Source organism: Aspergillus pseudodeflectus (genome assembly GCF_044049435.1).
Source record: "Aspergillus pseudodeflectus strain CBS 756.74 chromosome Unknown BJX68scaffold_109, whole genome shotgun sequence".
NCBI lineage: Eukaryota > Fungi > Ascomycota > Eurotiomycetes > Eurotiales > Aspergillaceae > Aspergillus > Aspergillus pseudodeflectus.
The window spans coordinates 53,721-69,214 of NW_027263885.1; the positions used below are offsets into that span (position 1 = coordinate 53,721).

A 15,494-nucleotide genomic window follows, 5' to 3' on the forward strand; every position below is an offset into this window, starting at 1 on the left:
CTTTTGGCACGTCGATCATCCAGTCCCTGACGAGGTTTTTCGAGCCTCTCCTTAGTTCTGTTGTTTCTGCTCTTGCTGCGCCCGATTCCGATGATGTTCACTCTATCTTTTCTACCTACCTAGTCTCTTTGCTTTTCTTCTTATGAGGGATAAATACTGGGGAGATGAGGTCCTTGGCTTTTGGAATCTTCATTATTATTTGCTTATCCTGTTTGGCAACCGGGGAAACCGCTCTGGATGAGATGAGTTTGGTCTCTCTTAATGCTATCCTTGATACCCGGTGGTCCGGTTTTGGCTAATTAATGCGAATACTTCTTGCTACCATAACCGGTTCTCTATAGATAATCCCACACCACAAACCGATTACTTGGCACTGGATTGGACAACTTCATTGTCGAGTCTGTACTGTGCAGAATGCAGGGACAAAGATAGGGTCATTTGACTTGGTACAAACAGGCTTTGGAGTGCAATCAAGAATTCAGGCGGACAGGAGCATTGTCTATGATTTAGGAGCTCAGGCTTTCTTTTTAGTTATGCTTTCACTCAAAGAAGCATTGCCCTTATGTGTGTTGCACTCTCTATCTGAGTAGACATGAGACGAACAAAGGCTTCAAGAGCAAAGATCAATACATTATACTTGGCGCATAGAATGTTTTAATCTTCTTAGTCCTTTGTTCTGCAAACCCTTTCTCCTTACCTTGCTATACAAACACCACCCAAACAATGAATCCCACGACGTTTCCAGACGTACAAATCCTCCCACTTCCCACCGCCGACTTGTTTTGATTCCATCTAGCATCCTCCGCTCATTCAGAGTCTATGGTCTTTGCACTAGTACACGCATCCCAAACACCTCACAGTTCAATCCACCCTTCCCTTCCGCCCCTCCAGCCAGCCATGGTATCATTCCAATCCCCTCCGAGCCCCCTGCACCCCTCCCCATTCCAATCCGGAACCATGGTCTACAGGAGACCCAGCCTCTGCAGGCGCCTGACCCCCTACCTGGATACTCACCCCGCCACCGACACCTACACCGACACCGGGTACATGCCGATCCCCGAGGGCTACGTCCTCGTGGACGGCGACGACCAAACCCAAACCGTGGGACTGGGGCACAAGCCGCGTCCGCGCAAGCGCGACTATGTGCGGCAGGTCCTCACGAAAGCGTGCGCGCGGGCGCGGCCTGTCGTGCGGTATTCGGGGAAAGTGATCAAGTTTGCGGGGCGTGTTGGGTTGGTTATTTTTGAGATCGTCAAGCAGACGGGGGTTGTTATCTGGGCGGTTTTGGTGGTTGTTGCTGAGGGGATGTAAGTGGGATTGCCCGGTTTGTATTGAGGAGTGTCCTGGGTGGTTAGTTGGTGGTTTATGTGCGTGTGCTGGATGGGTATTTATTTCATTTCATTCCATAGGCTGTGTTGTATTAAGAATTCAGGAGTGGCTTATTTTAAAGTGGATGAGGTTCCTATCCTACGTATGTTTCCATCGTCGTTGGACTCAGGAAGTAGTATGGAATTCGAGTCAGGCGACGATAAACTCGATTTCGTCCTCGGCCTTCCTCTCTGCTTGATTAACTTGGAGAACGTAATACACATTGATCACGCTTATACTAGTAGTCCTACAGTAGGAGGCTTATTGGCCAAGCATATAGTTTGGTAATTTATTTTCGGACAACAAGGGGCTATACTAACACACCAACCTTCATAATACAGACTCGTTGACTTGGTTATCCTAACTCGGCAGATTACACAAACATGAGTATGTCCAAGGTGGGAATGCATCTATGAATGACTCGTACCTAGCTGCAGAAGTCACGAATGACGTAGAACTCTAACTGTCTATACTCTGGAGTACTACTAGCAATTCTGTCGAAGCATGTCTGTGGGGAACTCGTGGAGTCATCGCGCGGTGCAGCTTACTCTGCATAAATATCATCTGGCCACGCCGCGGAGATCACAGAGTCTCAGATGTTTAAATACACGCTAATGCATCCTTTCATGCACGCTTACGAGACGCTGATAAATCTGGGCGGGGATCCTGCACTAACCCAATAATAGCACTTCGCACTGTGGCATCCCACAAAGCTCCAATGATCAATAATCTCGGTGCGAAGCGAGAATGAATGGCACGCTGACGCTGGAAAAGAACCATGGCACCCCAGAAAGTCTGATGTCAAGTTGACGGTTCTAGACCCCGCTGCGATCTGATAAATCACCGGGAAGAGGGGCTGACACACCAGAGGGCATCGCTGAGTGTTTTGTTCTGGTTAGCGTGCAGAGGCTACACGAATTGGACAGGGCGATGCAGGGACTGACAATCGGGTGAAACGGCCAAGAACAGCCGTCGAGGGTTCAAATCTGGGCCCCCAGCTCGAGCTCGCTGGCGATTTCTTCAACAGAAGCACATCTCAAGCTCGCTTTCGTCGATACAGAGTAACTATCTAACAATGTCGCAGCAACCTCAGGCTCCTAACAACAACCGCCGAGTGTCGCTCGCATGTGTCCCCTGTCGCTCCAAGCACCTCCGCTGTGACGCGACGACGCCCGTGTGCACCCGGTGTCGCAGCGAAAGTCTGCAATGCGTCTATCTCAAGTCTCGCCGCGGAGGCCGTCGACCGCGACAGCCATCTACTCACATCTCGACAGACACTGGTCAGATATCCCAAATTTCCCCAAGTCTACCGTCGCAGCAGCAGCTCCCTACTCCAGCCGACGATCCACTGAGCAACCCCAACCCCGCCCGATCCACCTCGTCGGAAGACGACCGGAGCCACTCTGAGCGGGCGACCAGCGTCACCGTCTCGATGCACAGCGACAATATGAGCGACTCATCTTTGAGCGAGCAGTTTTTCTCGCAGTATTATTCGTATTTTCATGCTGCGCAGCCGTGTGTGCTGCCGTTGTGGGCGCTGAAGCAGCGGATGGCGACCAACGGGCGGCCGCTCCAGACGCTGGTATCCGTCGTGCAGTACATTGGCTCCGTGTTTGCAAAGTCGGTCATCTCGGCGTCGATGAAGGTGGAGGCAGAGCAGGCTGTGGCGTCGATCGGAGTGAATGGGCCTCTGACGGGGTTCGATGTGCAGGCTCTTGTTCTTCTTTCGATCGCGGTCTATTGGGCCAATGAGCCGGAGAAAGCGCTTAGCATGCTAGATAGGTCAATTGCGTTGGCGCTTGAATTGGGAATGAATAGGCAGGGATTCGCGTACGCCCATGGACAGAAAGACCCGATGCTCGAGGAGTGCTGGCGGCGGACGTGGTGGCAACTGTACATCACGGATGCACATATCGCTGGGAGCACCAGCACATTTCCTTTCCGAACCAGCAACGTCGAGATGGATGTTGACTTGCCGTGCGATGAGGAGTTTTATGAGTCAGGGGTAAGCACTGCCGAAACAACTGTCCTTCTCGACTGACCGAGTAGAACATTCCCCAAGTGCGCACCCTACAAGATTACGACATGCGCGAGTTCCTCGACGAGGAGGACCGTGTCTTCTCCTCCTTTGCGGAGCTCGTCGGGTTGACGCGCAGTCTCGATCTTGCGCTTGCAGCGCGTCAGAACATGACCAGCGCCACCGCACCGGCCGTCTGCGCCAACACCGATGCCAGCGTGACGGCCTGGCGGTCGCTCCTTCCTCACTCCAAGCGAGATCTCGTTCGAGGGGACGGCTCCGTTGATGAGCTTCTCTTCAAAGCCAACATCATCATCCACACGTACGTTCCTCGGTTTCGCGCTCCTGGTGCTGGTTGTCCCACGCGCTAACTCTTGCAGATATGTCGTTGATCTCCACCGACAACTGTCGACACTCGCGTACAGCCCCATCGAAGCAATCGCGCACTGCGCTCCCAATGCGCCACCAGAGAGCCTTCGAGGCTGCAACTCGGCCGAGTGCCAGCTGCACACAGCCAAGGTACTCCGCGCCATCGACCAGTTCGACGAACTCCTCACACTCCCCACCAACATCGCCACGCACACCCCCTTTATCATTTGCATGATCGCCAACACGGTCATCGCCCATCTCTCGGCATGCCGCTTCCACTACCAGGGTCACCAGCTGAAGCTCGCTCGCGAACGGATCCGGCTGAGCATGGGCGCGCTAAAGGTTCTCGGAGAGTACTGGCCGATGGGGCTGCGGACGTACAAGGAGGTAGGTATCGTAGCGAGAGAGATTCTAGGCTTGAAAGATCGGCAGCAGAAGAATGTTGTCGAGGTTAGCACGCGGGAGATTACGGTGCCACCCGTGGTTCCAGAGTATGTTCCTCCGATCCAGCAGGTCCCTGTGTCTCTTCCTCAACAAGAGATGCACGAAATACCGATGTACATGGACCAGCCCTCTCTGGAGGACTTTCAGCTGCTGGAGACGAGTTTTGATTTCTGCGGACTGTTTGATATGAACATGGCGTCTATTCCGGTTCTGTGATCAGCACATGTAGGTAGTGCATCTCTTCTGCCTCAGGCTCGACTTGTCTGTTCCATTTAAATCGGATAAACGGCTTCACTCACATAAAGTAGTCAAACTCGACGAGAGACAAATGCCGTCATACAAAGACTGCAAACGCCGATCTCGTGTCAATGTATAGTCGGTGGCAAAGGGCCCGTTGCCCCACATAGGCTAATCGGGTATTGAACCCATGTAAAACCCCAAATCCAGGGCTGCGGCTATCGACACAACACCAGCCAGCACACGCAATACGAGACCCTTTTGGCTTGATTAGCTCATTGTTCTTGATTTATACTCGTGTTTATTGTTACCAATACTATGAGCGAGCAAAAGTCCCGCCCCGCAAAACGCGTCTCAAACGCTTGTATCCCGTGTCGCTCACGGCACATGCGATGTGACTCGGCGACCCCTGTTTGTTCGCGGTGCCAGGCAGAGGGTTCGCGGTGTGTATACATCAAGTCGAGGCGTGGTGGTGTACGTCGAAGCCCAGGGCAGACTGTACCTGTACCTGGAGCTGTACCTGGACCCTCCCATCCACAATCTCAGCATCAGCCACACCCACACCCGCAGGCCCAACCCCAGCAAAACCCACAGCAACAACTACACCACAGCCTCCAGCTGCGTCTCCCAACCGGAACGACAACACCGACCTCGCTTTCCTCACACAGCTCCCTAAACCGCGAGACGCAGACGCAAGCACCAACATACCCAAATATCCAACCGCACCCACACTCGCTCTACGAAGAAAGCACCGCCGACGCAACAGACAACGAGCTGCTCAGTCTATACTTTACATACTTCCATGGCGCACACCCCTGCGTCCTCCCGCAATGGTCTCTCCGTCTTCGCGCAGCGCTCCAACCGGAATCCCTGGAGTTGCTCATGCCCGTCCTGCAATACATCGGCTCCCTCTACACACCCAGTATCGACTCCGCCTCCCTCGAGACCAAGATCCTCGACACACTTTCCTCCCTCCGCTGCTCAGGTAACAGCTTCTCCCCCTTTGACATCCAAGCCCTCCTTTTATATGCGGTAGTAGTATACTGGAACGACGAGATATCGCGGTCTCTCGATCTGCTCGATGAAGTCATCGCTAATGCCGTGAAGATCGGTATGAACCGCGCCGGGTTCGATAGCAGCCATGGAGAGGGGGATCCGATTCTCGAGGAGAGTTGGAGGCGCACGTGGTGGGTGCTTTATCTTACTGCGACGCATGTTGCGGGGAGCACGCATAGTTTCCCGAGTAAGGTTGATGGGATCTTTGTTAGTGTGCGACTGCCGTGTGAGGAGGAGGTTTACGAGGCCGGGGTGTGTTCTGTTCTTTCCCTGATCCCTCCACTCTGCCACCCATCCCGTTATCGAGAGCGAGGCTGACATTTCCATAGAACATCCCAACGCCACCATCAATACCGGACTACGAAAGCCGCGAATTCCACCCGAACAGCACATCCTTCTCCTCATTTGCCGAATTAATCGGGATAGCACGCAGTCTCGACTTTGTGCTCTCCGAGCGCTGGCAGACAGGCACCGAGGCTGCGAATCGCGTTTGCGCCAATGCGGACACGACCATCCTCGCGTGGCTTCTTCTCCTCCCGCCGCAGAAGCACAGTCTTGTTCGAGGGGATGGGTCTGTGGATCAGTTGTTGTTCAGGGCGCATATGCTGGTTTACACGTATGTCCTTTACTCCGGGCACCACCCTTCCCTACCTACTCATCCAGAACGAGGCAGCGAGAATCTAACAGTCGATCTGGGCCAGATACATCGTCGACCTCAACCGCGAACTCTCCTCGCTCCTGCATACATCCATCGAATCCATCTCCCGCCGAACCCCGCGCGCGCCGCCATTATCCCGCGACCTGTCCTGGTCCTCCTCAACAACCCCCGGCCCGTCCTCCTCATCGACCGCAAACCCCTGGTCCTCGCACTCGTCCCAACCCGGCCCGACAGCAATCCACCTCCACACGACAAAAGTGCTGACGGCGATCGAGAAGATGAACGCCCTCCTCACCCTGACCCTCCCGACAACGCAGCTGGCGACGCATAGCCCGTTTATCATATGTATGATTGCGAACACGGCGATTGCGCATTTGAGCGCGTACAAGTGGGTGTATGCGGGGCCGAGACTGAGTATTGAGCGCGAGCGTATTAGGCTTGTTGTTGCGGTACTCAAGAGGATTAGTGATATCTGGCCGCTGGGACGGCGGACGTATCGCGAGGTTGTTGTGGTTGCGAGGGATATTCTTGGGGGTGCGGATGGGGGGTCGAATGGGGACGGGAATAATGGGAACGGAAGTGGGAATGGGCTGGGCGGGTTTGAGGGGTTGGGGATTGATGTTGATGTTGGAGAGTTTATGCATGAGGGCTTTGACGTTGGCACTGCAGAAGAGGGGGGCGGGGAAGGAGACAGTGGTGAGGGAAGTCGGAGTCGGTGACTTGTTTGTGTATTGTTGGCATCTCCGCTCTAGAGAAAAGTACACTGGATTAGATTCTGTCCATATTCGACAGTCGTCCTCGTGTGACACACCCCTATAAATAAAGCATCTATATATCAAGCATACTCAATGCCACAGTCTCTACTCAGCCCGTCTCTAAACCACATTATCATTAGCATCTGCCCCATCCGCATCAAGATCCAAACGAAGAACGAGGAGGGAAGCCTACCGCAAGAACCTTCTTCTGCCCGCTCGAACCCCCAACAAGCCCCCTGAGATCCCTCTGGTACTCCGCCTCGAGCGAGCTCCCAGCCGGAGCAGCAATCTCAAGCGAATACTGCCTCGGCGCATCGCGGCCCTTTGCACCGCACTCGGAATTCAGATAGGGGACCGTAAGTAGTCTTGATTCGTTGCTTTTCCGGTCTGTCGCTTTCACGCGCAGTTCCATTTGGCGACTGAGCAGCATTTCGATTTCGATTGCGACAGGCGTATCAGGGTCGCAGGCTGTCGGGAGATTGAATTCCGCGACGAGAATGTCGCTTATCGTTTCATTGGCCACATACGCATCACCCAGCTCAAACTGCGCGTGATAATCGACACTCGGGACATCGCGCATAACCACCTGAATCTTCGTCTGGCCACTGTCATCGTCATCGCATTTCCCCTCGACGACCTCCGACAACAGTATCGGAACATCCTGACAAGCTGGAATAACCTCGACCACATCACCACCACCACCAACGGAAACCTCAATCGGCGGCCGACGCGTGCTACAGCAGCAGGGTACCCAGTCTTCAACCATCATCCTGTACGCTGTCAATGCTGCGCCCCATATTGGGGCGGCGGAGAGCGTCATGCTATTCGCGACGTTGATTTCGTTCCTCGCGCCGGTGCTGGTTCCGTCTCCAGCTGCGGACTGGACGTGGGCCCGGGTGAGGTAGGCTTCGATGCTGTCTTGCATTTTCGGATAGAACGCGGCGTCGCCCGTGAAGATGAGATCTGTAATTTCGTTACGGGTGAAGTTTGCTTTTCGCAGGAGCTCATCGATCGCCCTCTGCCCACTTCTCGCAAGAGCCGCATTTACCAAAGAACCGACGGACCCCATCGCCTCCGTCTTCAAGATGGCCGACAGATCCTCCGCGACCGCGTCGTCCATATACTCTGCATCGCCAATACTGCCTGCAATCTCCGCGACAGAATGCGCCGCGATCGTATCGACCACGCCCATGTCGATTTCCACGAGACGCAGATGCATTTCCTCGGCGTCCCCGTCCAGATCGAACATGAGCGCGTACCGGTCGGTTCCATACGACTCCTCATCAAGTCCCAGTGCTAAAATGGTGCTCGTCGTCTCATTCTGCTGGCGGACAATGGGTAGCCCGATCAGAGCGCCTGCGCGCCCGATGAAGGAGCGGTCGCGGTCTGTTGCGCCGCGGGGCAGGGATATCACTGCGCCTGTGATGCCCGCTCCGAGTGAGTCTTCGGCAATGGAGCGGAGAGACGTGAGGAGGGTGGCGTAGATGGCTGGTGGGGATATTGTGTGTGTGGCATTGTTGAGCGTCACTTGGACTGCGGGGTGGCTGGTTTTGTCCAGGACGAATTCGATTCCAGTTTGTGGTGGTTGTTTTGGCGATGGATTTGGATTCTCAGGGGTTGGGATGTAGTCGCTGTCAACTGTTAATGCCAACCCAGCCCTTGTTGTCATCCCATCCCTCGATGGATGGATCCTTGGGAGTATCATACCCGATCTCAAGCACAGCCTTGAACAGATCCGGACCGCCCGCGCTTCTCGCCTCCTCGCCCACCACCAACCCCTTCTCCGTAAGACTGACAAGAGAGGGAATCCTGGCAGGATCATACCCGCCTTCGCCCTCTGGAAAGACGACAATCCGACCATCTTTCACACCCCCGACGCGCGACTCGGTGCGGCCAAGGTGGATTCCGATTACTGTGGTGGTTCGTTAGCACTTGAGCAGGTGGACACTGGCAGAGAAGACAGGGATTGGAGAATGGTAGCCTACTCTTCTCGGAAGACTCGTCTGGGGTATTCCCTACACATGCGCGTGCACTGAGCGCGAATAGGAGTGTGAGGAAGATGATGCTGAGGAGGGAGGGGCGCGTTAAGATCCGGTTGGACCGGTGTGTTCGTGTTCGGCGCATTTGTGCGAGGTCTGCTGCGCAGAGAATTGAGAGACAATTGGGCATGCGGCAAAGAAAAGATGGGCGCTGTTTTCAATTTATGGCTTGGATGGATATGTCCTGCGTGTCCACTCGATGATTGTTCGATGGTCCCACGATGATTCTGCGCAATTCGAGAGGACAGATCTCACCCCTCAACGCCGCTTGAAAGACTGGCGCTCTGAGACAATCCAAGTCCTGCTTGTCGAGTCCTCTTCCCGGACGCCAATCGCGGCGACAGCAAAGTCGCAACCTCCACCTGTCCTGAAGCCAAAGTGAGTCAAAAGCTCTTGGCTCTAGTCTCGATTATCGATAGCCTTGATTAGTCTCGAAGATGCTAAGCGACACTAAGACCGTTAGCCTAGAACCGGGCCCTGGGACTGAGGCTGGTCCAGAACTGTGGCAGTGGTTCCACAATTCCCATTGTCCCGGAATCCATGGGTCGGGCACTTTCAATAGCCTATCGCCTATCCGGCTGTCCCTGCCGCTGTCGAGATCAGAGCATCATCGATCTATATACTGAGATTCGGATATAAAGGAGGTCTGCACCTCGTATCTCTGGACATTTTCGTTCGCCAGCAATTTCTTGACTCATCCAGTCTACTCCTCCATGTCCCTTTCAACCCGAATCGCATCTCTCACCCGGCACTTCGCAACAAAACCAACGACCACCACCAAAATGTCCACCAACATCCCCGCAACCATGCTCGCAATCACCCAACCAGACCCCAAATCCACCACCCTCACCCTCGCCACCGTCCCAACCCCCAAGCCCGCCCCAAACACCTCGGGGCACCTCATCCGCATCCACACCGTCTCCCCCTGCGCCGGCGAACTCCTCTGGCCCGCAAACTTCCCGCCCGAGGGCGGCCGCGACCTCTGGATCCCCTGCCCGGACATGGCTGGCACAGTGGTCCTCGCTCCCGAAAACTCGCCCTTCAAAGCGGGCGACGAGGTCTACGCGCGCGCAAATTATCTCCGGAACGGCGCCGGCAGCGAGTATACCATCGGCGTCACCGAGGAAATCGCCAAACGGCCCCGGGGCCTCTCGTGGGCTGCCACGGCGGCGATCCCGCTGTCTGCGCAGACGGCGTGGCAGGCGCTTTTCGTGCAGGCGGGGCTGGGTAGTATCGAGAGTGGAAATTGGAAGGGGAAGCGGGTTCTTGTTACCGCTGCGAGCGGGAGTGTTGGGAGCTGGGTTGTCCAGCTTGCGAAGGTCGCTGGCGCGACTGTCATTGGCACCTGCGGGACGGATAACGTCGACTTTGTCAAATCTCTCGGGGCGGACGATGTTGTCGATTACAAGACGACCACCCTCAAGAAGTGGGTCGAGTCGGCCGGGCAGGTCGACGTCGTGATCGACTGCATCGGGCGGAAATCCCTGGAAGATGCCTGGTGGACGATCAAGGACGACGGCGTGCTACTTAGTATCTTCCAGCCTCCCGAGACCGCTGTTCCCGAGGGGTATAGCGGCAATGTGAAAGGGAGGTTCTTTATCATGGGGCCTGTGCGCGAGCATCTCGAGGCAATTACGAAGCTTGTTGAGGAGGGCAAGGTTAGGGGAACGGTGGATAGTGTGTGGCCTGTGACGCAGTTCAAGGAGGCGTTTGATCGCGTTGCAAGTGGGAAGGCGAGGGGGAAGGTTATTATTGATTTCGATTTGAATAGGCATTGATTTTCCTTGGAAAGGGTTGATGCGCTGCTTTTCATGTATCTAACGATAAGACTGAATAAAGAAGAGTCGCAGAATGCCTCCTTATTAGGGTGGAGATGGATATATTCCTCCGTAGCGCAGAAGCGGCACTAGCAGTGAGACCCAGATAAGCGGTCTCTTTCTCGGCGACTTAACGCCATTGATGAAATGGCGAAAGGAATCGTAGCTTGATCCAAGGGCTGTTAGGAACATTTTGCTTCTTATTATCCGCATAGACGCTCAGCTGCAAGCCCCTAGGCCCAATTCAATGACGGTAGAGCCAATACCGATACGGCATGTGAGGGACAACTCCTGAGGGAGTGGGTTTTCTGAAGTATATTTGAGGAGGGCGCCACGACATTGACGTTGAGGTAGATTGTAATATCGGGTCAAGAGTTCCAGTTCATCATTTTGGAAGCGATAAAAGCCAAGTTAACTCCTATCACGGACTGAACAAAAAGATCCAGCTAAACCCGCTCCTTGCAACCACCAGCTAAGCCTTGTTGTCCCCTGCCTTCTCCTTGGCCGCATCCCTCTCCGCATCCAACACAAAAATATTCTGATACCCATCCTTGACAACCTCATCATCAACAACAAGCACGGCAATAAACTCCGCATGGCGCTCCGTATTATTCTCCGACCGCTGATGATGGCACCCGGGCGCCTCATACCAGTGCTCACCCCGCTTCGCAATCTCCGGTTCGCCGCAGTTCATCTGGTTCAGCACCTCGCCTTCCAGGGTCACGGCAATTATGGCCGCGCCGCCGTGTGTATGGGGTGGAGAGGCAGCACCGGGAGGCATGTAGACTTTTCCGAGGATCATTTGTTTGCCGGGGAGGTTGGAGGGGTGGAAGACTTGGATTATGCGGAATGTTTCGCGGGGGCGGCTGTGGTTTCATGTTAGTATATAGATTGAACGTGAACAATGGGACCTTGGAGAGGCGGGGAGGAGGTATACCCTTCAACAGCCCAGCCAGGGGCAGTCGGGACGACTTTAATGTCAGAGACGGGAACGTGCGAGGCGGGCATTTTGCTGTTTCGGATTCAGATTCGAATTGTTCTTGGTTGTTTCGACTCAAGCATTGCTCCTTCTTGCCCGTCTTTATAGCCATTGGCAGCGTCATACAGACTCAACATTCTGAGCTCAACATTTAATCGGGTAGGCTATACATGGGTGTAGATGGTGGCACAACCGGGCGCGGGCTGAAGCTCAATACCCGGCCCGGGTATCCAACGAGCCAATCAGAGGGAGGCATCGATGCCGACTTCCATAGACCTTCGTTCTCTCGGGCATGAGCTGCGAACGTAATCAAGAGGAAATGATTCCGCGGATAAGGCTCTAAAAAAGTGGCGGGGGATCGAGTTTGGTCAGCTGCTGACGGTGACGTGCAGAATCCGTGGTCGGGGTCGAGCCAGCGCGGCTCAGGAACGACTCGTGGCGGGCCTGGGAACTGTCACTAGGCTGAGATCTTGGATCACACAGATCAGGGGTTATTTCCAATGTGCGTCTGTCTGAAATAACAAGCTTTAGACCCTGGCGCCGTCTCAAGCCACGCTTCTTGAAGAATGTGGCCTTCCACTTCAGATCTTCAATAACCACAACACCTCGTAGAAGACTTTTCCCCTTCGTTGACTGACGTCAACTGCCAACTAATCACATGCTGTCCCTGCTTCCCCCGGTGAATCTTCTAGCAGACGCGCGCCTCAGCTGGACTCGCAGAGTCTGCATGAGTGGGGCGAGGCTGGCAAATAAAGGCATGGAAAAGCAAGAGTCTCCGTCCCCGGATAAGCTGCGTTCATTCACAGCTCTAAGCAGCAGTGGAACCGTCTGCATTCATGATAGCCAATAGGCGTTAGCGTCAAATCAGGGACCTGCAGGTACTGTGGCTGGACAACGATTATTGGTCAATTCCACACGCCAGATCAAGAGCTTCACTGAGCTGTGATACCAGACTGGAAGATGTGAATGAGCTTGATTTGGGTGTCGAGATCACGCTCGAGGGTATAAATGAGGTAGTTTCCTCGATCTCTGAGCGCCTGTCTGGTTTCCTCTTTCTCACGTCTTCGTGGACTTTGTTCGTTCGTTTTGAAGCTTTCTTTCCAACTCTGCGTTCGAGGCCCTGTTGATCAGTGTCGATCTCTCAAGCTGCGAGGAATCGAAGCCATCTGAGGATACTCACATACATTCTGCCCCGCCTGTATTTTCTTGCCTGTTTGTCTCTGTTTCTGCGAGAGCGTGTTGCGCAGTTCTGTCCAGGGATCTTCTCAGATTTCCTCTTCACATTTTCTCCCAGTCACCCCGCCACGTCTCCTTGCTATCTCTGGTCTCTAGATTTCCTCTCAACTGCTTTCTCCTCTCTCCTGCAGAGATTCTATCTCATCAGTTCGTGCGATCAATTCTCAAAATTCTGCCTCTGCTCTCTCCGGCTTCTGTCTTCCACAACTTCCCTGTGAACGACTCTGTCAACCAGCTTTCAACCCTTCCACAAAGGTGTTCGAGAACGCCCTTCTGTCGTTAAACCTGTCTGTAATTCCTTCCTGCCAAGTTCTCTCGTCGGCAGGTTTCTCAGTTTCTTCGGTCTTCTGTTGTTCTCGTGTGAAGACATTCACCAAGCTTGACTCAACCAACGGTTGAAAACACTCCAAGTACTTTGAACACGCGCTTCACCACAACTCGCCAGCTCTTCATACCACACTCTAATTCCTCTTCCATCTTTCTGCCACCTTCGACGACGATTCCGGAGTGACACCTTCATAAACTTGAACCTATCTGTCGTTACCGCCTCGAGATCACTCAACCAACCTCTTCAACTCTATCCCAAGCTCGTCTTGAACGACGTTCTCGAACCCACTCCACAGTCCTCGATCCTACTTCTCCTCCTCTCCACACAACTCAGATCACCACTTCGAGGCTCTTGCTTGACACTTCTTCTTCGACTCCAGCCGGTCTGCGTCTGTCATCTCACATTCTGTTGACCAATCCTTTCGTCGGAACAGAACAATCCACATTACATCTCAAACAACATCGAACAACCGTCGTCATGGCAAAGAAATCTGTCTCCTTTGCTCCTTACTCCGTCATCGTGTCCGAAAGGCGTGAGCGGACTGCACCCACCCCGGAGAGGGTAGCGGCCAAGGCACTGGAGCGGCTTCGTCTTCCAGCTCAGGTAAGTGCCTTGCTTCCGACCGATCTTCACCTTCCTCAGCTAACACCATTTCTCTCCCTCTAGCTGAAGCAACTCGACGTCGACTACCTCATGACCGTTCAAAAGTTCATCAAATACGTGGGCTTCAAGTACGCACCCGGCGAACGCATAATCCCAACCCTCATCTTCGCCGTCGAGCTCAAGAACCACACAATCGAACTCGTGCAATGCGGCGCAACCATCAGTGGAAACCCGGGAACCCTTCAGGACGCCTTCCTCCTGCACTCGAAAGTCGAGCGCGCAAAGATTCTCGTCGACAGAGACGACTGGCGGTACATGCAATACCGCTTCGGCGCGACCAGGGAAACCATGATGCGCTTCATCTGGCTCGACAAGATGCGGGCGAAGCTGCAGGAGGACAAGTCCAAGAGTGTGGGCATCATCATGGCGGAGCAGGAAGCCAAGGATCGCGAGAGATATGAGCGGAGTGTTGTCGGGAAAGCGAGGAAGGCGTATACGGCGACGAAGGACTTGCTCGGTGCGTGTTTCAGGTCTTTGATTCCTTCTCCTCTCCGTCGGCGGTAGACGATGTGGTTGTTGATGTTGTTGATGTTGTTGTCGTTGTTGCAGGTGTTGACGATTAGCTCTCCGTGCCCGCTCTTTTTAGAGAACCCTCGTGTGATGACTTCGTTTTTGGGAATCGTCTTCTTTCTGGTCTGTTTGGCTTTGGAGTTGGTGGTGCTCTTTCCTTCTTTTGACCTATGCAACTGCGGTGCGCGAGCTTGATTGGCGTCTATGGGGGGGATACTGGTACGGTTTCTTGGGCGTTTGGGGTTTATTGGGATCACATGTGTTTCTTTCACTTTTGGTGTTGGCGAGAGACGGACACGGACACGGGCTACAGATCCCCAACGAATGTAATTAGGCATGGCATGACCATGGCAATGAGTCAAATACTCTATCCCGTATTAGGCAGAAAATAATCCGACGTAGAGTCGAACTTCACTATGTGACTCCAAAATCTTCTTCCTCCTATCTCGCCTCCAAAGTCTTACGGCCGTAAGCGCCACAGCCCCCAAACAGCCACGAGTCCAGCTCCGACCACCGCAAAATCCCAGCATATCATTCGTCCATCGATCGCCAGCCCATGTCCAACGGACAAACAAAGACCGCGCGCGCTCCAGCTCGCCGCGCTTTCCGGCTTGGCTTTCGTGGCCTTAACCATCGGTCCTTCGCTAATCCTGTTCCCTGATTCGAGGGGGCGGTCGGTCTGGGTTTCTCCCCACAGACCGACGGGCGATTGATCCCTCCGCGTCGGCTTCGCCTCGTCAAGCTTTAGAGCGCGGTGGATCTACCCAGCAGTGTTGTGAGTCAGGCAGAATCATACTAGTATCAACTATATAAGGAGTTGGCAGCGCCGTTGAAATTGTTAAACGCATTCAGACATTCAGACATCGACTCCCACCGCAGGAATAAAGGTCAAATCCAATTGAAATGGCACCCCTCACCCCCCTCCTCAACCCAACAACCACCGGACCACCAACCTCGCTCGACCAAAGCACCAGCATCCCCCGCCAAACCGTACGCCCCCCTCCCCTCCCATAAAAGG

General features: G+C 54.1%; 7 protein-coding genes across 7 annotated transcripts; 5 read left to right on the forward strand and 2 right to left on the reverse strand.

The window, feature by feature from the left end:
- Positions 1-957: 957 nt before the first annotated feature.
- Positions 958-1,311, forward strand: BJX68DRAFT_273384 (uncharacterized protein; the record flags this gene model as incomplete). Its single annotated transcript, XM_071047446.1, has 1 exon — positions 958-1,311. One exon carries the CDS (start codon positions 958-960, stop codon positions 1,309-1,311), a length of 354 nt encoding a protein of 117 aa, XP_070892230.1.
- Positions 1,312-2,138: 827 nt separating this feature from the next.
- Positions 2,139-4,646, forward strand: BJX68DRAFT_250432 (uncharacterized protein). Its single transcript, XM_071042251.1, has 3 exons — positions 2,139-3,373; positions 3,418-3,707; positions 3,766-4,646. The coding sequence occupies exons 1-3, from the start codon at positions 2,444-2,446 to the stop codon at positions 4,412-4,414; spliced, it is 1,869 nt and encodes a 622-aa protein (XP_070892231.1). The 5' UTR covers positions 2,139-2,443; the 3' UTR covers positions 4,415-4,646.
- Positions 4,647-4,753: 107 nt separating this feature from the next.
- BJX68DRAFT_273386 (uncharacterized protein) lies at positions 4,754-6,868 on the forward strand (the record flags this gene model as incomplete). The annotated part of the gene is made up of 3 exons (XM_071047447.1): positions 4,754-5,743; positions 5,821-6,107; positions 6,193-6,868. 3 exons carry the CDS (start codon positions 4,754-4,756, stop codon positions 6,866-6,868), a joined length of 1,953 nt encoding a protein of 650 aa, XP_070892232.1.
- Positions 6,869-6,970: 102 nt separating this feature from the next.
- On the reverse strand, positions 6,971-9,337 carry BJX68DRAFT_29439 (Hsp70 protein-domain-containing protein). Its single transcript, XM_071048914.1, has 4 exons — positions 8,890-9,337; positions 8,612-8,816; positions 7,098-8,535; positions 6,971-7,024 (listed from the first exon to the last, which is right to left on the reverse strand). Exons 1-4 carry the CDS (start codon positions 9,071-9,073, stop codon positions 7,010-7,012), a joined length of 1,842 nt encoding a protein of 613 aa, XP_070892233.1. The 5' UTR covers positions 9,074-9,337; the 3' UTR covers positions 6,971-7,009.
- Positions 9,338-9,491: 154 nt separating this feature from the next.
- On the forward strand, positions 9,492-10,950 carry BJX68DRAFT_250439 (NADP-dependent oxidoreductase). Its single transcript, XM_071042252.1, has one exon. It carries the CDS (start codon positions 9,657-9,659, stop codon positions 10,719-10,721), a length of 1,065 nt encoding a protein of 354 aa, XP_070892234.1. The 5' UTR covers positions 9,492-9,656; the 3' UTR covers positions 10,722-10,950.
- A 277-nt stretch (positions 10,951-11,227) lies between these two features.
- BJX68DRAFT_29479 (cupin domain-containing protein) lies at positions 11,228-12,265 on the reverse strand. Its single transcript, XM_071048915.1, has 2 exons — positions 11,698-12,265; positions 11,228-11,626 (listed from the first exon to the last, which is right to left on the reverse strand). Exons 1-2 carry the CDS (start codon positions 11,766-11,768, stop codon positions 11,233-11,235), a joined length of 465 nt encoding a protein of 154 aa, XP_070892235.1. The 5' UTR covers positions 11,769-12,265; the 3' UTR covers positions 11,228-11,232.
- Positions 12,266-13,780: 1,515 nt separating this feature from the next.
- On the forward strand, positions 13,781-14,529 carry BJX68DRAFT_273390 (uncharacterized protein; the record flags this gene model as incomplete). The annotated part of the gene is made up of 3 exons (XM_071047448.1): positions 13,781-13,906; positions 13,970-14,423; positions 14,471-14,529. 3 exons carry the CDS (start codon positions 13,781-13,783, stop codon positions 14,527-14,529), a joined length of 639 nt encoding a protein of 212 aa, XP_070892236.1.
- Between the last annotated feature and the right edge of the window lie 965 nt (positions 14,530-15,494).